Here is a 22,866-nt window from a genome sequence, read left to right as displayed (position 1 = left end):
TAAGCTCACCACAAAGCACAATCCCTCTATAACGAATTGATAGACTGAAGTTGGTATTCATAATTGGGGGCAATGCATTTTTTTGAGAGCGGTATATATTTTTTTACTATGTAGCTTACTAAGCTCGTGAAGTAAATTGTGTATAAAGTAGCTACTTCACTTACATGGCCGACCCTGCTTTATTATTAAACCTTTTTCACTTTAGTTGCCTTTACTGCCTTCGGTTTTCACACTTGGCTACAGCAGTCAAATAGTACAACGTGTAATTGTCAACAGGGTCTGTAAAGAAGGGGGGGACGTGAGAGTTATTTTCCCATTGCCGCTCTAGATAAGCGGCACCAGATAGCCGCTTTGTTGCATGGGGGGTGTGGGGGGGGGGAGGAAATCACATGACCGAAACGTTCTCACAATACCTTCGGCAACACCTGAAAGGTGAAGTGACATTTTTATTGGCCTGACGCTGGACTGTGACCTGCTATACATATATCCCATTTAACTCCTAAAACTGCTCACTCAGACAGGCTACAGTCGCAGCTGGGTGGTGTTTCTGTTTGCTGATAGTTATCATGGATTCTTGCTTTTGTTCCGTGCTCTGTACTTGTTTTGAAGCACACAAATAATTATCTTTGATTTTTAAGGTTCACTTTCTTTTTAAAACGACACCAAGTTGCTTTTGTGATTTGTGGGAAATTGGTGTTCGTTCGAGGGAATAGAAACACAATTCTAAGAGTTGTTGATAAAGTAGTTTTATAAATACAGCTGCACGCAACTCGTCTAAGATTCCATCAAATGTATTTGCATAAATGCGAGGAATTAACAGGCTGCGCATTCGCATACATTTAGCATCAACTATTAAAAACTAGACTTTTTTTATTTCACCAGGTAGGGGCCACTGAGCGATATAGCTCTTCCACAAATGATAGCTCTATTGAGTGGCTTGTCGTGTGAAAATTTATAGCAGCCAAATACTCTAAACGCATGTTGCTAAATGTGGAGGGGAAAACCCGAGGACCCGGAGAAAAATCCACTGGACCACGGGAAGAGAGAGACACGCAAACTCCAAAATATACAGCAGCAGCAGGCGTCAGGGTGGAGATCGAACCCACGACCTCCTGTATACCGAGCGAGGTAGTCAACATTTGCCACCGTCGCGCCAAGCAACGCTGTCCAGTTAAAGGTGTAGTTTCCCTGTCAAAATACAGCGATGTGATTGCAAGTAACAACATTATTGTATATTTTAACGCTAAATGAGGAACTTGCCCTCCTGTTATCAAGCGTTTCCCTTTCACCTGCGGAGTAGCCATAGAATGTGTCCCGTCAGTATTGACACTCGCCCTTTTTGTCACGTTCACGGTGCTGAATGAAGCCTCTGGGCACATTCTCTCCTGCAGCAGGAAACAACATCACTCGTTACCACAAAACGACTCGCAAAAGTGCCCGATGAAGAGTCGCACATTCACGGGATGAGTTTACCTATGGGCCCTGGCAGTCGGATCAGCTGCTGGGGCATTGGAGGTGGTGGTGTTGTCAACCGACAACTCGGGTGCGGACGTCTGCTAATAAATGAACTGAAATTAACCGAACTGCTGAGCTTATCAGCTGGACCGGGAGTTTAAACGCAAGGCGTGTCACACGCCTCGTGGCATGCGGGACGAGTCGAGACCCACGGCCGGGCCGCATGGGACTCAGCCGCGTTTAAAAGACGATGTTTTGATATTGTAAACCTGGGTTGGGGGCGGCGGCGGGTTTTGGGGCGAATGCAGAGCGATTCTCTGTTCGCATACGCGGTGCAAAGGCAGCGAAGTGTAATAATGTGTCTCGGTGCGTTACGACCCTTCGACTTTCATTCTTGCAGACTGGCAGCTGCCAAGGGGAGGACTCCCGTGTTCAAAGGTCTGGCTCTATTCGTGTATAGTTAACCAGAGGAGGAAGCCATCGTGCACACGTGTGGCAAGACGTGTCATCCTCCCTCAACCCACCCCTTGCCGTTCCCTCCGCACTGGACGTGGTGACGCCTTGTGTATTCATGGGATCATAGAGCCTCCTGCTGGCTGTGAATAAACACTGTTATGGGGTTTCACAATACACAAGCAGACGGACAACACGCTCCCTTCCCAACGATAGTATTCGCCTCCACATAAACAAGTACTGTACGGTATAATGGGGTTTTTTTTGGCACATTCCATCAGCTGCATGGCCTGCTTTGGAGTCCAGCATTGATTCAAAGGCGATCGGTATTACATTGGCATCTGCTGCGGTCACTTCTCCTAACGCTAAACGGATCTTGTTTAGGGCTAGCCTAGCTTTAATCTCGGAGAGAATAAGACTGCTCCGATTTGAACTTGATCATTTAGACAAGACTTTCTTACAATCACACTTATCACTAACGTAAAATGTCCACATCTGATTGGGACCACACGTAGATAACATGACAGTTTCCTCGGCTACTTCAATGTCAACCAAATGTAAAGTTAACCTGATTGCTAAATTCAACCTCCTGTCAAAAAATAAACTTAGAGCCACACATTAAAAAAGTTAGATGTTAAAAACTTTTATAAACAGCCTGCCTCAACAGATTTCCCTCTCTTTTTCACCTGAAGACGGTTGCTTGTGTTGCGATCGAAACGTCGTGCTGCCTACGTTACTTTACCGAAAGAACCAAAGAGTATTCAGTATATCGTCAAGCAGTCGGTATTAATTGGACTGATCATGAACTTCCAGGTGTTTATAGCCACGGACCTTCTCTTAGTTCTATGTGAAATGATTGTTGCGTAATACGTACCACTAATGAATCATTAGCGTCGTGCCACGTAATGATCTGGCTAATTCTCCACCAACAGAAATATCCGAAATACATTGTCACCTTTAAAAGCGTTTAACGCGTTAATTGTTGTTTTAGTTTACAGGAAGGTTCGGGAACAAATCTCACAATCGCATTCATCAATTAGATTCGACGTTTCGCTTGACAGTGCGTCAAGCATACTCAGGTCACGAAACCAGAAAGTCAGAATAATAATTAGCGCGGTGAATGCTTGTAAACGTGACACTTTAATTTGTTCAGCTGTGTCGGGTGGTGGGAGGGTCTTACAACACACAAGTAGCCAGATCATCAGGTGGTCGAACTCAAACGTGAGTTGTGAATTTAGAACTTTAATTTATCTCATCCAAACTTCTGTTCAGAGTTCAAGGGCGTGGTTCACGGGTATCCCTCGCTCAATACTCGTTTTGAGCTGCCTTTGCCTGACATTTGTGCAAAGAGCCTTATAGATTTCGATTTAAAGCTTTCGTGACTGCAAGGATTCCTCTTCTTTGGTTCTTTCGGTAAAGTCACGTAGAATGAGAATAAAATAATAAATTAATAAAATAACAATAACAATAAAATTCTCACGACGTTTCGGCCACAACCCAAGTGGCCTTCTTCAGGTGAAAGGAACAGACCTGTCGGGACGACAGAGCTTCAATGAACGTCAAGATTCGTAGCGTCTTTTAAGCTGGTTTAGAGAGGTGAGGCACCTTGACAAAGGGGTTTACATATAAAACAGGAGAATTTAGCATTGAAATAGCTGAGTGATTAGCTTGTGACTGGTCGTAGAAATAGCTATGTTAAAGTCAAAGATTACACATCCACAGAGGCACCTAGTACAAATCAAACAGGAGAATTTAACATTGAAATAGCTGAGTGATTAGCTTGTGACTGGTCACAGAAATAGCTATGTTAAAGTCAAAGCCTACACATCCACAGAGGCACCTAGTACAAATCAAACATGAGATTTTAGCATTGAAATAGCTGAGTGATTAGCTTGTGACTGGTCACAGAAATAGCTATGTTAAAGTCAAAGCCTACACATCCACAGAGGCACCTAGTACAAATCAAACAGGAGATTTTAGCATTGAAATAGCTAAGTGATTAGCTTGTGACTGGTCACAGAAATAGCTATGTTAAAGTCAAAGCCTACACATCAACAGAGGCACCTAGTACAAATCAAACAGGAGATTTTAGCATTGAAATAGCTGAGGGATTAGGTTGTGACTGGTCACAGAAATAGCTATGTTAAAGTCAAAGCCTACACATCCACAGCGGCACCTAGTACAAATCAAACAGGAGATTTTAGCATTGAAATAGCTGAGTGATTAGCTTGTGACTGGTCACAGAAATAGCTATGTTAAAGTCAAAGCCTACACATCCACAGAGGCACCTCTGTGGAGACATGTCGCTTTGTCTCCCCGATATAGCAATCACCGCAGGTACAACTCAATTTGTAAACCCCAGGGTACTGTAAGTCAGGAATGACATCCTTCACGGATGGGATCAGACCACGAATTTTGTGTACTGTATTGAACCGGACCTGGATCTTGTGTTTGTTTAGAATCGAAGCTGACAAGGATATCGTCCCCTGACGTTATCCTTGTCAGCTTCGATGTGGTCTCTTTGTTCACCAAGGTCCCAGTACCTGACACCATTGAAATAGTTGAAAATTTGGTCCAACATGGACTAGACCCTGATACACCTGCACTGGTTAGGCACTGCCTCAACAATACCTACTTTACTTGGAATGGCTCCTTCTACAAACAAAATGAGGGTACCCCCATGGGATCCCCCTTGTCACCAGTGATAGCCAATATTTTCATGGAGAAATTTGAATCAGACGCCATCCAGACTTCCACCTTCAAACCTTCCCTGTGGAAGAGATATGTAGATGACACTTTCGTCATTTGGCCACATGGCCTCCCAGCTCTGAACCTTTTCCTACACCACATCAATTCCAGACATCCCGTCATCAAATTCACCATGGAAGTGGAGAAAGATGGCAAGCTACCATTCTTAGATGTTCTGTTTGAGAGGAGACCTGATGGCTCATTGGGGCATTCTGTCTTCAGGAAACCCACCCACACAGATTGCTACTTGAAACCTGATTCCCACCACCACCCAGCCCAAAATAATTCTCTCATCAAAACTTTATACCATAGGGCTCATTGCATTTCGGACCAACACCACCTGACCAGTGATTTAAAACATGTACACCTGGCCCTCAAGAGGAACGGATACTCTGACCGTACCACCCGCCAAGCTGTTTCTCCCTCCATACAGAAACAACCACTTGATACTCCGGTCAAAACCATCACACTACCATATATAGCAGGCGTTACTAAAAAGATTTCCAAAATTCGAAACAAACACAAGATCCAGGTCCGGTTCAATACAGTACACAAAATTCGTGATCTGATCCCATCCGTGAAGGATGTCATTCCTGACTAACAGTACCCTGGGGTTTACAAATTGAGTTGTACCTGCGATGATTGCTATATCGGGGAGACAAAGCGACATGTCTCTGACCGAATTCGTGAGCACAAATCAGATTTGAAACACGGCAAAACGAATTCTTCTGCCGTAGCTGATCATTGTTACAACGCTGTGGGTGATCACGATATAATTTTCTCCGATACGAAGGTTCTCTGCAAACCCACGGGTTTTTATCAGAGATTTGTTCACGAGGCAATTCAGATCTACAAACACAGACACAATTTCAACCGAGAGGAGGGTTTCAAATTAAGCAACCATTGGAAAGATGTTCTAAATCGAACCAAACATTAAACTAATTTTCAATGGTACAGTATATTTTTCAAGTAGTGGTACCCCAAACTTTCGCAGCTCTTAAAAATTCCCTTTTCACACCATCAATGGGTAAGCTCCCCCTCCCCCCCGCGCCAAACGGCAAGTCCACCCGCACGTACACCACCTCTATGCTAAGTCGGCCAATCAAATGCTAATTTTGATGCTAATTCCTTTGTCAAGGCACCTTGTTTCCTTGCACACAGCTTAAAGGTCGCGGTCTGAGCGTGGCTGTGTTTCACTCCAACGCTGTCCTCGAGACAGCCTGATCCCTTCACCTGATGAAGGCCGCTTGTGTTGTGGCCAAAACGTCGTGATTTTTGTTGTTTTATTTTTTACCTACGTGACTTTACCGAATAGAACCAGAGTATTTAACATAGCTATTTCTATGACCAGTCACAAGCTAATCACTCAGCTATTTCAGTGCTAAATTCTCCTATTTGATTAGTACTAGGTGCCTCTGTGGATGTGTAGGCTTTGACTTTAACATAACTATTTATATGACCAGTCACAAGCTAATCACTCAGCTATTTCAGTGCTAAATTCTCCTGTTTGATTTGTACTAGGTGCCTCTGTGGATGTGTAGGCTTTGACTTTAACATAGCCATTTCTGTGACCAGTCACAAGCTAATCCCTCAGCTATTTCAATGCTAAATTCTCCTGTTTGATTTGTACTAGGTGCTTCTGTGGATGTGTAGGCTTTGACTTTAACATAGCTATTTCTGACCAGTCACAAGCTAATCCCTCAGCTATTTCAATGCTAAATTCTCCTGTTTGATTTATACTAGGTGCCTCTGTGGATGTGTAGGCTTTGACTTTAACATAACTATTTATATGACCAGTCACAAGCTAATCACTCAGTTATTTCAATGCTAAATTCTCCTGTTTGATTTGTACTAGGTGCCTCTGTGGATGTGTAGGCTTTGACTTTAACATAGCCATTTCTGTGACCAGTCACAAGCTAATCCCTCAGTTATTTCAATGCTAAATTCTCCTGTTTGATTTGTACTAGGTGCCTCTGTGGATGTGTAGGCTTTGACTTTAACATAGCCATTTCTGTGACCAGTCACAAGCTAATCCCTCAGCTATTTCAATGCTAAATTATCCTGTTTGATTTGTAAACCCCTTTGTCAAGGTGCCTCACTTTCTCTCAACCAGCTTAAAAGAGGATACGAATCTTAGCAGCGTTCATTGAAGCTCTGTCCTCCTGACAGGTTTGTTCATTTCACCTGAAGAAGGCCGCTTGTGTTGTGGCAGAAACGTCGTGATAATTTCATTGTGTTGTTTTATTTCGTTAATTAATTATTTTATTCTCATTCTACGTGACTTTACCGAAAGAACCAAAGAAGATGAATCCTTATAGATCATCGGATTCCTCCAGGAGCAAATCAATATCGATTCTGGTATCGGGGGTATTTCACTTCGGTGTCGTTGACATCGATTCCCATTAGGTCGCCACGCTAAGTTAAATCGAGCTCCGCCGAATCGATCCACTGCAGCCACCACGTTAGGGGTAATCGGGAAGCCTTTTTTTGGAATCGATTCCAAAAATCATGCGACGTTTTTAGAGTCGCGTGACAGGGGAATGTGATGAGAGTTGACTGCTGTTGGGACTCACTCGGGCGACTGCTTTTTAATTTATTGGGAGTTTTTTTTACTTCTTCAATGTAACTTAAACGCCGCTTTTAGTTAGTCACTGAAGTACCACCTTTTTAAGACTGCACATTCAGTTGTAAGTACTCGAGTATACGTACCATTTAATAATCGCATGCAGGTAAGCCTAAAAATTTGTGTCGATTTTTACTTGTTATACGTTTCAATAACTTGTTGTTTGAACTCGTGTGGCAATGGAATGTGCTCTAAACTCTTTTAATTACGCTAACACAGGCGGACAACAAAAGTACAGATTAATTATTGTGTCGGCTAACGTGGGAAAATCTACATTTGCATTTGCTAGAGCGCATCGGGCGCGGCGGCGTCGTGCTCGCATCTCGATTGGCTGAGGCGTGCGCGTGACCGTTCGAAGCTGCAATCCCATTGGTCCGCTCGGGGGAGGGGGGGAGGGGTTACCGTGCGCCGTCGCTTTCCATTGCGCTGGGGCCCATGCGTTGTAGGAAATCCAACTTGCGCATCGCACGCTTGTAGCGTAACAATTTGCTCCATCCACGTGCCGGATAAAACTTTAAACTTTACTTTTTCTTTAATTTGTATCAACCAGGTAAGGCCCCCGCTGAGATATATATATAGAAGCTGCCTGGCCATCGCAAATGCTCAACGCTGTTGGGCTTATACAGTAGGTTAGGACATTAACTCGCAGCCAAAGTAGTCTTTATGAACGCGCGTGCTGTTGAGTCGACACGTGGTGGTGGTGGTGGTGCTGGTGGTGGTGCCACAGGGGGGAGAGACGCCGCAAACTCCGAATGTCGAAGCCACTAAAACCTCCTGCATACCAGGCGAGGTAGTTAACATCTGCGAGAGTGGATGAAGGTTTCCACCCCCCTCCCCAAGTTGTTGGACCTTACTTCCATACTTGATTCTCTCCCGGTCAGTGTGAGTTGATTTGAAGAAATCACTCACTCGCCTCTTACTAAATGTCATCAACAGCCTTGTCCAGCAATGGCAAGCCTTCCTGTATGGCCTGGTTCATCGCATAACCACTTAGCCACCGCACCGCAACCGTCGTTAGAACACTGTACACTCATACAATCATTGTTGCACGCGTGATGAGGACATTTTGACATTGAGTTTTAAATGAGTTCACGTGCGACTGTTGTTGAGATAACCCCGCTCCTGCGATGCTGTGGCCGGTCTTTGACCCCGCTTGAAAGTTGAACCTGAACGAATGTTTTTGGAAAATAAGTGCAGCAATCTCCATTCTTGTGCTGTCTTTCTATGCTGTGCCTGCCTCCACCAGCCCGCACTGACCAGCGTGGTGAAGTATGGTCAAATAACCCCGTATGGTGTTGGAAGCCCCCCCCCCACCCACCCAATACAGCAGTGGCTTGCTAAAGAGCAATTACACCTGGCAGTACACTCATGTCAAAAACCGATTCGATTGTCCCAATGTCATTTGTTTTTACTGACATCGGGGTGACAGACCTTAAGGATTTATTGGTTTGATGTTGGGCTTTAAATACACACTCATACACTACTTACACAACCTGTTACCATAATATATATATCAGCCACAGAAATGTGGACATGTCAGCAGAGTTGGTCATATCGTTTTACATGACAATGCTGTACGTATTATTGGTTTCGATTTAAAGCTTTCGTGACTGCAAGGATTCATCTTCTTTGGTTCTTTCGGTAAAGTCACGTAGAATGAGAATAAAATAAAATAACACAATAAAATTCTCACGACGTTTCGGCCACAACACAAGCGGCCTTCTTCAGGTGAAAGGAACAAACCTGTCGGGACGACAGAGCTTCAATGAACCTTGTTAAGATTCGTAGCCTCTTTTAAGCTGGTTGAGAGAAGTGAGGCACCTTGACAAAGGGGTTTACATATCAGACAGGAGAATTTAGCATTGACATAGCTGAGGGATTAGCTTGTGACTGGTCACAGAAATAGCTATGTTAAAGTCAAAGCCTACACATCCACAGAGGCACCTAGTACAAATCAAACAGGAGAATTTAGCATTGAAATAGCTGAGGGATTAGCTTGTGACTGGTCACAGAAATAGCACAACTTTGCGGGCCATATCCTTGTCCCGTTAATTGCTACATATAAGCAAGCTGTCAAAAGCAGAAGACTTGACCAGTTTCCAGAAGCAGCATGTATGTACTGCAGTTTATTTGGCAAGTGGGGTCCCACCAGTTCATCACATGAAAATCCACCAGTTTCTCACAGCTAAACTGGTGGAATCCCATCAGCTTTAAGCCACAAAGGCATACAAGTGTGATTCACGAATGGGTTTGTAATTGTAACCAGTACACTGCCCATCTGCACAGGCAAACAGTGTCATATAGTGTGGTTTTTTAAAGGTGCATGTGAATTATCTAGTAGCGTTTGTCTTTTTGATTACACACAATAAGGCAGCTATTGAGCAAACGTTGTGAGACTTGTAAAATGTTAAATCTGGTGAGCTTAAGAAATAACGTGCTGATTATTTAATGCATCAGCGTAATTACTGGAATAAAATATTTGATCTTCGTGATACTTATGGTCTTGAGCCACTTACAGACATGTTTGATCATTGCCTGATTAATGGTAACTCAAGTGAATTTCCTTTAAATAGTTGTATGTGTATTGAGTGTTATTTGAGTGGTGGCGGCAAATATGTTTTTATACACAGTCTGTAGAACCTTCACATCTGGGCATAATAGCCATGGGGCTAGTTTCACAACATCATTGACCTGCATTTCTCTCAGAGCTGGATGGCATGCTGATGGCAAAGGGTCCGTGACAATTAAAGTTGTTGCATGCTATGCTTTCAAATATGCAGTACTAGCTGTACTACCCGGCTTCGCCCGGGACTTGGATTCACCACGCCCGGCAGCCTTTGTCTCCCCAGTGGCGATGTTCACACACCACAGTAGTTACTCGTTTGAGGCAGAGTCGACCTAGGGGAGGCCCAGGAGCGGTTCAAATAATCGTCACCGGTGGAGGCTGTGAGCGGGAATCGAACTCGTGTCGCCGGGTTCGTAGCGCGGCGCGCTAACCGCTACACTACAATGCGTTACGCTTCCACGTGCGAGGGTCACGTGACAGATTTGACGTCACAGCTCACTTGCCGTGCAATAAAAATGAATGCATTATTGAGCTCCCCCCCCTAAAAAATAACACAAAAGTGTATTTTTATAATTTTTGCATGGTGTACAGTCTGGAAAGTACCCACATGGCAAATTTCCAGTTTGTTGCATGTCGGAAAGTACGCTAAACATTTTGAACAGACACACATTCACAACTTTTCCTTTTATATATATGGAGATGGACATGCATATGCCTGTCAACCCATACGGTTTACCCCGTATTCTTGTGCAGGGAAATTAAGTTTCCAGGTTCATATGGCATACAGACGTTGAAATACAGGCAAAAAAAAAAATGTCTCTGTGTTTCTCCCTTGTGATGGGACTTTGTAGGATGAACTTTGAGATTTATAAGGGCACGGGGGTGACCAATAAGGTCTAAATTGGTCTGTAATAAGGTAGGCACTGGTAAGGGATTGTCAGGTATGGATGGACATGTATACAGGAATGACAAAAATAGATCAGTTATATGATATTCGTGAAGCCGACACGTGCTGTATATTAGTCGCGCTGTATTATATACGTTATATAAAACCAATATGTTTGGCTTGTGCTTAAAAGAAGGATTTGCATAATGGTCCACTCTGCAGTTTTTTTTTTAATGGCTGGACTTGAGACCCCCATTGTCTGTGCGAGGCCGCGTGAATGGGGTTCAGTTCTCTTCTCGTGCCCCACCAGACGACTCAATCTTGTACCCGCTGTGCGTGGAGGCAACACGCCACTTACATTTGACGTAAGAGTGGTAGAGGTTCGGTGTTATTTTAAATGTAAATGACCGAAAGTGTTTAAGGTAGAGTTAAGTAGATAGATCGATTATCCAGCGGTTTCGGGTCAGAGGCGGCGGATTAAAAAAAAAACGCCGGATAATTCACTAAATCATGTTATAAAATATGCTTATTTTTGCACATTCTTGTATGACATGTTTTTACGTGTTGTTACATGTTTGTTTGTATATTCAATTTGTTTGCGATCTGAAATTGGCATGACTCAACTTACAAATGGACAAAAAATAAATATCCTACTTTAATCTCAAAGACTCTGCATGGGGTGGTGTATATCCGTGCAGTATTTTAATTGCCTTAAGTTGCTGTGTGCAGTGTATAATGTGCTGTGTATATGATGTGACACTGAAATCGAGCGTGACTACTTTTTTTGTTTGGCACGCACACGTGGCACCGATCGTCAGACTGGTCGCAGACTCTGGGGCGGTTTTGCCGGATCTGCCCGGCACCGCCGAATAATCATGGCAGCCGGATCATCGATGCTCGACTTTATTACATTCTTGTTCAACCTTTAATGCTTTTCAATGAATTAGAATAAGAGCTAAGCAGTTGCTCGTTATAGTGGAATTGTCCACAGTTAGTAAAAATTGTACTGAATTTAAAAAAAAATAACGTTATCAATACGGCGTTTCCATTTTTTCGTATGCCTGTATATGCTAATTTACCTCTAATATCCCTTTATTGCATATTACCCTTTGCAATATCGCATATTACTCCTTGTAAAAAAAAAAAAAAAAATCCTGTTGCATTTAGTTAAGAATGTATTCATACGGTGATGAAATTCATTTAAAAAAAAAAAAAACACTTGTTCATCCTTCATTTGCTTTCTGGCGTGGCGATGCAGAAAATGACGACGGAAGCTGAAGACGGTCGCGCCGACGGCAGCTTCCTCTCTCTGGACTACGGCGCGTGGGACGTGCGCGTGGCCGTGATCGTAGGCGGCTTTGCGCTCTACTCCTGCGTGTTTCTGATCACGCACCTCGTCTCCCAGGCACTGAGCGTTACCTACAAGAGCCTGCACTCGCAAGAACGCGCGTTTTGGTCCCTGGCAGCCACGCGGGCCGTTTTCGGGGTGCAGGCAACTTTCGCAGGTGGTGGCAATCTCCTTAAGACCTTCATTGCTGAGCACGGTTTGCTACTTAGTTGCGCGAAAGAAGTTCAACACACATACATTGCTCGTGTGTTTGTAGAAGCTACTGATAGCAATGTTGGTTTTTACATTTTCTCCTTGAATCCGCTTATCAGGCACTTGATAGCTCATGATGCCACGTTATCAAAAATGTGATAAATTCACAGATAATGTTTTGAAGGGAAATGCTTTTGACTGTAATTACAGTATTTAACATGTGTTCTGCAAACTAGCAATTTATGTTATTCGGGTTTTTTTTTAACATGATACAGAACAGTAACGGACAATCACTTAGTATGAAGATTCATTTGAAGAGGTTTACAATTTCCATTTAAAAAAATTACCAAATAAAAGTTAACATTTTTTTTTAAAGCATTGGCTATCTCAATAATGTTTTCCTGCTTAAGCAATTATTTAAAAAGTTGCTTAAGTTATTTATTTAAACCAGAGGACGTCTTTTGGCATCCTCTGATCTAACACCGTTTGAGACGAGGCTCAAAAGAAAGCTGTCTCTGGTCTGGACCAATCTGTTTCAAGGACAATGCATATATTATCAGAGTATGTTTTTTTGTTTGCATTCTGACCACAAGTACTGTGGTTAATGCAGACATGATGCCTTGTAAAAGGTTTCAGTTTGGTGTTTTAACATCTTAACACCTGTTTTGTTGCCAGAAAAAAGTGGAAAAACCTATTATCAAGTTATTTAAAGTTTAAACACTTAGTTTCAAAATAGTCATTAACGACAGCGGTACATTCACAGGTTGTAGCGTGAATGCCATAGTTTACAGTTATAGGTTTTCTTGGAGTTTAATGTCAAGTTATTTTGAAGATCATTTTTCTACCTATTGTGAAACGTAATCACTGTAATCTGTGGGGCTTAGATGCAGCAGCTTCTTGCGATGCGTCTGATGACACGTTACCTTTGTTTTTGCGTGCGCGGGGGGGCGGGGGGGGCAGGGCTGTGGACACTGCTCGCCGATCGCTGGCTCTTCGAGGGTCTAGTTTGGCGGCAGTGCTGGTGGAGCTGGGCGCTCATCCTCACCACCGTGGGCTTCTTCCTTTTCGAAAACCTCGCCCTGCACGTGTCAAGCGCCGTGTTCGGCGGCCTCGACCTGGGATTGGCAGTCCACCACGCTCTCAGCGCTGGTGGCTTCCTCACCATGGTGCTCTGGGACTCCACAGGCCACTACTTGGCCATTGTGATCCTCCTCCTGGAAATGAGCACCCCGTTCACCTGCATCTCCTGGATGCTGCTCAAGGTTCTGTACAGCTCTTCATCATCATCATAAATTTAAAATATATATGTTTATACCACGCATCCAACGCAGTACATCTCAAGGGCATTGAAACAAAAGGGGCATTTGAGATAATTACAAGAGAATCACTCATTATGGAAGTGATTGCAGACCAAGTGCAATGTGGACAAACAAAACAGTGTAGGCAATATTTAAGTACAAATGACAATAAGCAAACTTGAGAACTTAAATTGTGCTTGGGACACTATTTTTGTCACTTCACTTCCTTTATTCATATGCTGTCTAAAAATTACTTTAATATACTGTTGAACTCATTAATATATATGCATTCATTCTATTTTGGGTAAGCTCTTCCACAACTGGTACTAAAATCACCAAAGGCCTGTAATTATTTGCTTCTTCCACTTTTGCTTGTCATATAACAGCTCTTATCACTGAGGTGTAATTGATTATATGGAACGTAATTTTACAATCCTTCTGTCAAATATAGCTTTAACTGAGTTTGATCCCGATCCTTATGCCTGTATATTTAGAGACTGCATTGTTCAACGAGCATGCTGAGTTCATGTTGCAGTGATTGGTGTTTCTGTGCTCAGCTGTGAATGCCCGGTTGTCTTTAAGTACATGCACAGCCAAGTTACTCCACAATTGTGTACCCCCCCCACCCTGCTTGCCCAACCTGATTTAGCCAGTCACCACCGATTAGGTTTGAAATGTTCAGCGTAAACGTTACCATTCCACGTGTTTTGTGTGAGTAGCCCTCTCAATGGCAATTACGTTTCAGAGGGTTACTTTACAATCACAAGCGCTGTAATATTCGTCACGAGAGCGTACGTGCTCAACTGAGTTTTGACCAGTGCTTCCAAATAGCTTAGATAGCCAACGCTGTAATTTATGCGGTGTTGCTGTGTCCTCTTGGCAGTGCTTATCCGAATAGTGCGCAGTATTTTGATGCAAAAAAAACGCTTACAACTTGAGTGACTTGCTATGTACAACAAACATCGTAAATTAGGAAATATGTCTCGTTGACAGTGCTTGCCTTAATAGTGTGCATTATTTTGATAGAAAATATACTTTATTTAGACGGAAGCTAGTGTTTATAAATAAATGTAGAGAACAAAATGCCATTTATGTATTATAAATTCATCTGCTTACTGCTTGTCTTATCGGCGTGCAGTATTTTGATGCAAAACACACTCGATGAAAGTAGATTTGTTGATTTAAATCCTTTCGTGTCTGCAGGCTGGCTATGCCAAAACTCTGCTCTGGAGAGTCAACCAGATGGTGATGATCCACATGTTCCACGGCCGGATGTTCCTCACCTACTACTTGTGGTGGGAAAGCTGGAGAAATCGGCAGGACCTTGTGAATCATGTGTCTCTCCCGACATTGGTCATTTTCTACACGGGCCTGCTTGTGCTCACAGTCTATCTCAACCCATACTGGACCTACAAGAAGACTTTGCAGTTGGCAAACCCTGTTGATTGGAACTTTGCCAATAAAGACGTGAACAGAAATGGCCACAAAGTTGCAGATGTGATTAACAAGAAGAATTCGTAGGATTGCAGCTGTGTTCATGCTCCTGTTTTGTTTTTAAGCAAGACACATGGCTTTTGATTTAAAGCTTTCGTGACTGCAGTAATTCATATTCTTAGCTCTTTCGGTAAAGTCACCTGATGACGACCGTTTGTGTTATGGTCGAAACGTCGTGAGAATTTTTATTGTTTTATATATATATTATTATTTTATTGTTTCCCTTCAACGTGACTTTACCGAAAGAGCTAAGAATAAGGCACATGGGTATTAAACTTTGATCCTACAGATGACACTGGTGACTCAAATGTATTTTTAGTGATCAGATTGAAAGCCTCAGATGTGCATGATGACATGCAACATTTTCGCGGTGTTTGACTACTGCGGTCAGTTCGAACTGGCGAAACGTCGTACTCGAATTGTAAATGTTGTGGGTTTACTCTCCAACACTCGTAACTAATTGGCACGTTTTGTTTACGTGACAAACCTTACTAATTGGCTGTGTGGTTTAATGACATTTACATTTACGTAATCTAACCCCAAAAGACCTCTTCTGGATAATATTCGTCACGAGAGCCTACGTGTTCAACTGAGTTTTGACAAGTGCTTCCAAATAGCTTAGACTCGAGCAATGATTGATGCTTTTTATAATGGCCAATAATAGACCCAATTAATTCAGACTGGGAGAGTGGCATCTGTTGGAACAGATCCCCAAGATACATGCTTCTAACCTTTACTTGTGCTTAGGCCTCAGCTTAAAGAATCCTTTGTCTAGGTGCCCGGTACTTGCAACAAGAAGTTGTGCACTTTATGCAAATTGTAGCTTTCATATTTTTCCTTACTGGTGCCGTCTGTGATGTATTAATGCTACCTGTTTGAAATATTGCATGTTGATTCGAGCTCAGTTTTTGCATGCAATTTTACATATCCCATAGGGTTATGTTAAGCTGATATTTCTTTTTTTATTGTTCTTGAAAATTATGGTCTGTTACAAGGCCATTCAAAATCCTTGATTATATCCTCCTTTACATCCTTCCAGCTCCGTCACTTCCAGGGAGTGTCAAATCTTCAGGACATGGAGTGGTGGGATGCAAGCGTAGGGTTTAGAAAATACTCAGTTACTGCATTAACATCAAATCACTTTGATATTCGGATAATTTATTAATGTATGATGTGTACTAAAATACTTTATTAGTAGATTGTAATATGCATATTTCAATCTATCAATCATGACGATCTAAAAACTAATATTTACATACAGTGTGCTGCTTGTAAACAGTTGTTTAAGAATGTGTATATGGTAGCTGGTTTTAGGTGGTAGTTTTTGTTTAATTGTTTTGTTTGGTATTATACATGATCGACTGTTATTTGCTGCAATAACGGTATAACTATAATTTGTCTTGCTGCTAAACATCACGTGCTACTGGGAATGTCAAATAGATCAAGAGCAAACACCAACACATTTGCTATAAATTATGATGATTGTAGGCAGTGTAAATCAAGCAATAACACACTTATTGAGTGATAATACCTTTATAATTTTAACAGGTGAAAAAGGTAATGAATTTCATGAATGCAACTGGAAATGCAGCTTACAAAGGTAAAGAAAACATCGATGTACTGTATATTTGAATTGATCTCAGTCATGTTTTTTTACCTCTGTGAAAAACGTAGTTTACAGTTTACAGGCATGTCGTGTAAACGTGGTTAAGACTCTTAGCATTGACTTTGTAGGCGTTGAATTTGGTTGTGAGTAGATAATTTGTGTCTTGAACAAGGCTTTGCACATGAGAGATAGCTGAGGCAGCAGAGTAGAATGAAGCAACTCCCACTGATGAGAGTTTAAATGTGGCTATGTGAATTTTAGGTTGGCATTTATGTTAAAATCCTCATTAGCAGCCGCAATGGTCTATTCACTGCTGGATGGAATTCTCCCCAAACATTGCCATCACTCATTTGCCTTGACAATCTGTTCTAGATTTTGATTTAAAGCTTTCGTGACTGCAGTAATTCATATTCTTAGTTCTTTCGGTAAAGTCACGTTGAAGGGAAACAACAAAATAATTAAATATATATAAAACAATTTATGCAAACCGACACACCTGAAGACGACCGTTTGTGTTATGGTCGAAACGTCGTGAGAAATGTTTATTGTTTTATATATATTTTATTATTTTGTTGTTTCCCTTCAACGTGACTTTACCGAAAGAACTAAGAATATGAATCTGTTCTATGTTTGAAGTTTTCGTGACTGCAATGATCCATACTCTTTTGGTTCTTTCGATAAAGTCACGTAGGTAAAAATAAAAATTAAAAATAAAATTAATCAAATCACGACGTTTCGGAAGCAACACAAGCTTCCGTCATCAGGCGGGACAACCACTACATAATTATTTTTTTGCTGTGGTTGTCCCGCCTGATGATGGAAGCTTGTGTTGCTTCCGAAACGTCGTGATTTGATTGATTTTATTTTTACCTTCGTGACTTTACCGAAAGAACCAAAGAGTATTGACAATCCATCTCGCTAAAAATATGATTTGCATTAAATGCTGTGGATTTGTGGCGTAAAATACTCTGGTATATTTATTTTGTTTAAGACTTGCATGCAAGTTGGACTAGAGTAGATGACAAAATACGTACATTTAATTTAACATTTCAAACAGCTTTTCACGTGAATATGATCAAGCCATTATGTGCATGCTCTAGGCCATTGTTTGACGTTTAACTGATGTGACATCATTAAAGCAAGTTTTTTTCCCTTTTAGAAACATATAATTAAGGCATTTTGATACAAAATAATATAATGTATTTATAGCTGCACGTAAATACAGCTTCAGTTTTTTTACTGCAAATTCTAATGCATTGTCTTGTATGTAAAATAGGCATTTAGGAACAGGTTTGTGATTACACTTGCTTCATGTCAGTCGGGGTTTTGTTAAACATTCTATGATCGCTGCAATATTGTGAATTATGTTTTAGATCTAGGTAAAATGCACAACTTATTAAAAGCTGTAATTGTATACTTTTTTGTAGTTTAGTTAAATTTAGTACTTTTCCCATAACTGTTGCACAATGAAAAATGTAACGATACTATATTGGAATGACACTAATTTTAAATTTGCTTGAGTTTCTCTAAACCTTCGAGTGTAATATTTAAATAATTTCAATACTTTCAATGGAAGGTTTAATTTTATTATGCAGATGTTTTTTTAAAGTATGTGTTACACACCGCAGATCTCTGATAAAATAGTGGGTAGACAGGAGTCACCCGTATATAACAAATCAAATAAACTCAATCTTAATGAGTTTGAGATGTGGGGTGCCACGGTGGCGAGATGTTAACTACCTCGCCTGGTATGCAGGAGGTCTTGGGTTCGATCCCGACCCTGATGCCTGCTGTATGTTTGGAGTTTGCATGTTCTCCCCGTGGTCGTGTGGAATTTTCTCCGTGTCCTCTGGTTTTCCCCTCCACATTTAGAATAAACATACTTTTCGAGTATTTGGTTGAAATACATTTCCACATGATAAGCCACTTCGTTGAGATATCATTTGTGGGCAGGTTGCTTCTGAAAAAGAGCTATATAGCTCAGTGGGCCTTACGTGCTAAATAGGTTTATTTACAAATGTGCAAACTTAACATGACAGTGGTATAAATTTTGATTTAAAGCTTTCGTGACTGCAGTAATTCATATTCTTAGCTCTTTCGGTAAAATCACGTTGACTTTACCGAAAGGAAAACAATAAAATAATAATATATATTTTATTATTTTATTGTTTCCCTTCAACGTGACTTTACCGAAAGAGCTAAGAATATGACAGTGGTATATTTAGACGATGTTTAGGTACCACAGATTTTACTGAGTTAATCAAGTAAATACATCTCTGCTGTGTTATAGCAATATCACATTTTCTAATCATTTCCTGATCTCGGTTTATGATGATAATTTGTTTTTAAAAATGTAACAAGATATTTTGTATTATATGTTGATTTAGTGTTTGATCAAATATAACCTAGTAAGGTAGCGTTGTGACTTTGATCAGCTCTGAGCTGGCACTGCTAAGATACTGAATTTAGACTTAGGAAGCTGCCTGTGATTAAACTGGATTCTAAATTGTTGTGAGTTGATAGTTTGAGCCCAGTCGCAAATGACAAAAAATAACAATTGAAATAAATGCGATTCAGCACTATAGTTACACTCCAAATCAGAGAACTTAAAATGTTGATTTCACTGCCACGTGACGGAACATTACTTTTAGTACCAGAGTGGGTGGGAAAGTGCTGTCCCCCCTCAAGTTACCTGTTCCTGTGTGTAACAGGTCACTTGAAAGGATCTCGGAGGCAGCTGCGGTGTTCATTTCTATAGGGCGTTCAACAATGCGAAGGGTTACATTGCAGTCCGAGAGATCCAAATGGATTATGTGTCGCATGACATGATACCGATACATTAAACACATTATTTGTTGATACTGCGTTGGCAGTGGTACACAATTATATAAAAAAAAAACTCACGTGAATAATATTGCCAGATTCGAAGCTTTCGTGACTGCAGGAATTACTCTTTGGTTCTTTCGGTAAAGTCACGTAGAAATTAATTAAATTAATAATAGAATACGCCGTTTCGATTGCAACACAATCAACCATCATCAGGTACAAATGAATGAGAAAACAAACCTAGTAAACATGGAACTAAAATGCAATACAACACAGAGAGTCGGCTGTGTTTTTGACTAATGTGCTTCGTGATGCCGACAGCACTATTTGGAGAAAATATTTGTTTAAACTTTTTTTTATATGTTCGTGTAGTGTTGAATCCTTAAAGTGTCAGTACATAGAATTTTGTCCACATTGTAAAAAAGTTTTCATTTAAACTGATAATATATGGTATAGTATGGAGAACACTTGTTTTTGCCATTGCTGCCCAATGTTTTTGCATTTAACTTGATTCTCATAGTACTGTTGAACTGTTTTGTGGTGTTCTTTTACCTGCCCAGGTTCAACTGCAATAGTGGTAAGGATTTACGGTAGTTTTAGTGTCATTACTACCCGAATTGAGTAAGGACACTATGTTTTCCAACATCCGAGTGTGATGACGCCACTCTTAATTATAAGGATCTTAAAACAAGTCAAGTATATCAGGAGTGGCTCTAAAAGATAATGCAATCTGTCACCACAAACACAATGCCTAATTAAATTATTCACATGCCAGAATTATTTAAGTTAGTAATCAGGCATTGTGTACATGTACCATTGTTCCGGCTGAACTTAGCATCTTCCAGTAGCTCCTATAAAGGGTACGCTTATATTGACAATCAAAGTATCACATGACCCTTTTGGCTGTTAATTGTAATGCACCACGTGACAGTGGATGTTAATAAACGAGCAGTACTCTAAAGAGGACATCGCAAAGTATTACGGGTTGGAATAAATTTAAAACTCAATTCCTTATATTTGCTTTTTGTGTTTATTTTGTTGTCCTTCCTCTGCACCTCCGATTAACACGGTTGGCTATATACGTAAGTGTCGAAAGAAGTTCAACATACATACATATACCCACCCCTTCCAGCAACACTCCCCAAGCTTGATTTTAATCTCTTAATCTCGTGCACTTTGCATGGGGGATGGGAGAATGGGGGATGGGGTTTTGGGAAAGGGTAAGACGCATGTTGACTGAAAATGTCACACTGTCACTTGTGTGCCTGTGAGAACCCTTGATAGTGCAAGCAAGCCTTACACACCACGGGGAGCTCAGTGGGTGAATACTGTATCCCAGCCTGCTGGTGAATGGTGGGGGCAGGAACAGTGGAAAGGGAAATGCCTCGGCAGTGTCTTGAGAACAGCTGTTTTGGATCATGTCCATTTGCATGTACATCCCTTTTGTCAATTCGCTTTTTTGAGGGCCTCCCCTTGCCATGTGAGTTATGGGGGTGTATTGAACACACTTTCTCACGCCCATCTGATTGGAGACCATAGACACGGGACCATAGATGTACAATACGGTACAACACTGGATTTTACTGGACGCCGCAGTGGCGAAATGTTAACTTCCTCGCGTGGTATACCATGGAGGTCGTGGGTTCAATCCCGACCCTTGACGCCTGTATATTTCGAGTTTGCATGTCACCGCGTAGTCGCGTGAAGATTTATCCAGGTCCTCCGGTTTTTCCCTCCACATGTAGAAACATGCGTTTAGAGAATTTGGCTGCTATACATCCCACAAGCCACTTTTTTGAGATATCATTTGTGGCCAGGTCGCTTCTGAAAAAGAGCTAAAACGCTCAATGGGCTTTACCTGGTAAAATAAAAATGGTTAAAAAATGTAGTAATATACTCCACGTTTGATGAAAACGTATCCCTGCAGCAGCCTACAACACCCGTTTCTATACATGGTGCTCACCCATGTAAGCAGAATCAGAACACACTTGTGTGGTTAATGCAGACATGATTCCCTGCAAATGGTTTGTGTTTGGTGTTTTAACTTCTTAACACAACTGTTTTATTGCCAGAAGGGTTAAACCTATTCTTATAGAATCCGAATATTTATACTGGAGGAAGCCATTGAGCTATAAAGCTCTTTTACACATGTCTAGTAGTTCGAGGCTCAACCCTGCGTGGCTTATGAGATCGGGTACATTCCTGGTGGTCTGGCCAAATGCACAGTTTTTGTTCATCTTGTTAGAAATTGAGGAATTTATTCATACAGCTCTTCAACACTGCTTGTAAAAAAAATTAAATACCAACATTAACTATTGACAAATAATGTTGGAAAATAACATTAAAATATTTGATATGAAAAGGGATCATTCATTTCGGTTGATTTCCTATATTCTCGGAACAAATAAGCTGTTCTCCAACGGAATTAGCGACATTCAATATACGAACACAATGAAAGTACTAAACTATGTATTAACAAAGGTAAATAAAATCATGTTTCGTGACCAATTAGTACAGAAAAGTGATGCAGCTTTTTCCCACCCTGATGTAACATTGTTGGGGTGATTTCTGACATCCACACCCTTCTGCATTTCACATTTTGATGAACTTGCCCTATATTCTTACCTCTTTCGGTAAAGTCACGTTGAAGGGAAACAATAAAATAATAAAATATATATAAAACAATAAAAATTATCACGACGTTTCGACCATAACACAAACGGTCGTCATCAGGTGTGTCGGTTTGCATTAAGGCTAATGGTTACTCCGACTATACGATCCGCAAAGCTATCACTCAAACCATGAAGAAGGACCCTCTTGAGGAGCCTTTCAAAACCATCACTTTACCCTACATTGCGGGGATCACAAAAAAAGATCTCCAAAATCTTTAATAAACACAAGATCCAGGTCCGTTTCAACACATTACATACAATACGTGATCTGGTTCCGTCTGAGATCCCACCAAAAGCCTCGTAACACAAACCAACAAAATAATTTCTGATTCAACCGCATTAATTGATCAATCTAAACAGTTTTCGTTGAAACCTTCTGCTGCCAGGCCACCAAGATTATACGGCTTACCAAAAATACATAAAGTTGATACACCTCTTCGTCCCATAGTCTCTACTATCAGCTCCCCCACCTACAAACTAGCTCGTTTTCTCTCTGAAATCCTGCGGCCTTTCACTGGAAAAAACACCTCTGCGGTACAAAATTCTACTCACCTGGTATCGACAATCAAGGGTATTTCCCTGTCCCCAGACGACCTGCTTGTCAGTTTTGATGTAGTTTCCTTATTCACCAAGGTTCCTGTACCTGACACCATCGCAATCATTGAAGACTTGGTTCATCAAGGACTAAACACTGAGGTA

General features: G+C 41.2%; 1 protein-coding gene across 3 annotated transcripts; it reads left to right on the top strand.

Annotated features, from left to right (window-relative positions):
• The first annotated feature begins 6,977 nt into the window (after positions 1-6,977).
• CLN8 (CLN8 transmembrane ER and ERGIC protein) lies at positions 6,978-20,509 on the top strand. Of its 3 annotated transcripts, none has more exons than XM_032954986.2 (4): positions 6,978-7,385; positions 11,990-12,236; positions 13,232-13,533; positions 14,773-20,509. In XM_032954986.2, exons 1-4 carry the CDS (start codon positions 7,380-7,382, stop codon positions 15,088-15,090), a joined length of 873 nt encoding a protein of 290 aa, XP_032810877.2. In that variant the 5' UTR covers positions 6,978-7,379; the 3' UTR covers positions 15,091-20,509. The 3 variants fall into 3 exon arrangements, with proteins under 3 accessions (XP_032810877.2, XP_032810878.2, XP_075923438.1); XM_032954987.2 differs by having other exon boundaries at positions 6,979-7,343; XM_076067323.1 differs by lacking the exon at positions 6,978-7,385 and adding an exon at positions 7,395-8,069.
• Positions 20,510-22,866: the final 2,357 nt, after the last annotated feature.

Source organism: Petromyzon marinus, chromosome 15 (assembly GCF_048934315.1).
Source record: "Petromyzon marinus isolate PM22_M1 ecotype Great Lakes invasive population chromosome 15, UKy_Petmar_22M1.pri1.0, whole genome shotgun sequence".
In the NCBI taxonomy this organism is placed as follows: domain Eukaryota; kingdom Metazoa; phylum Chordata; class Hyperoartia; order Petromyzontiformes; family Petromyzontidae; genus Petromyzon; species Petromyzon marinus.
The sequence above is the reverse complement of the archived record's forward strand: the minus strand, read 5'-3'. Positions and strand labels throughout refer to the sequence as shown.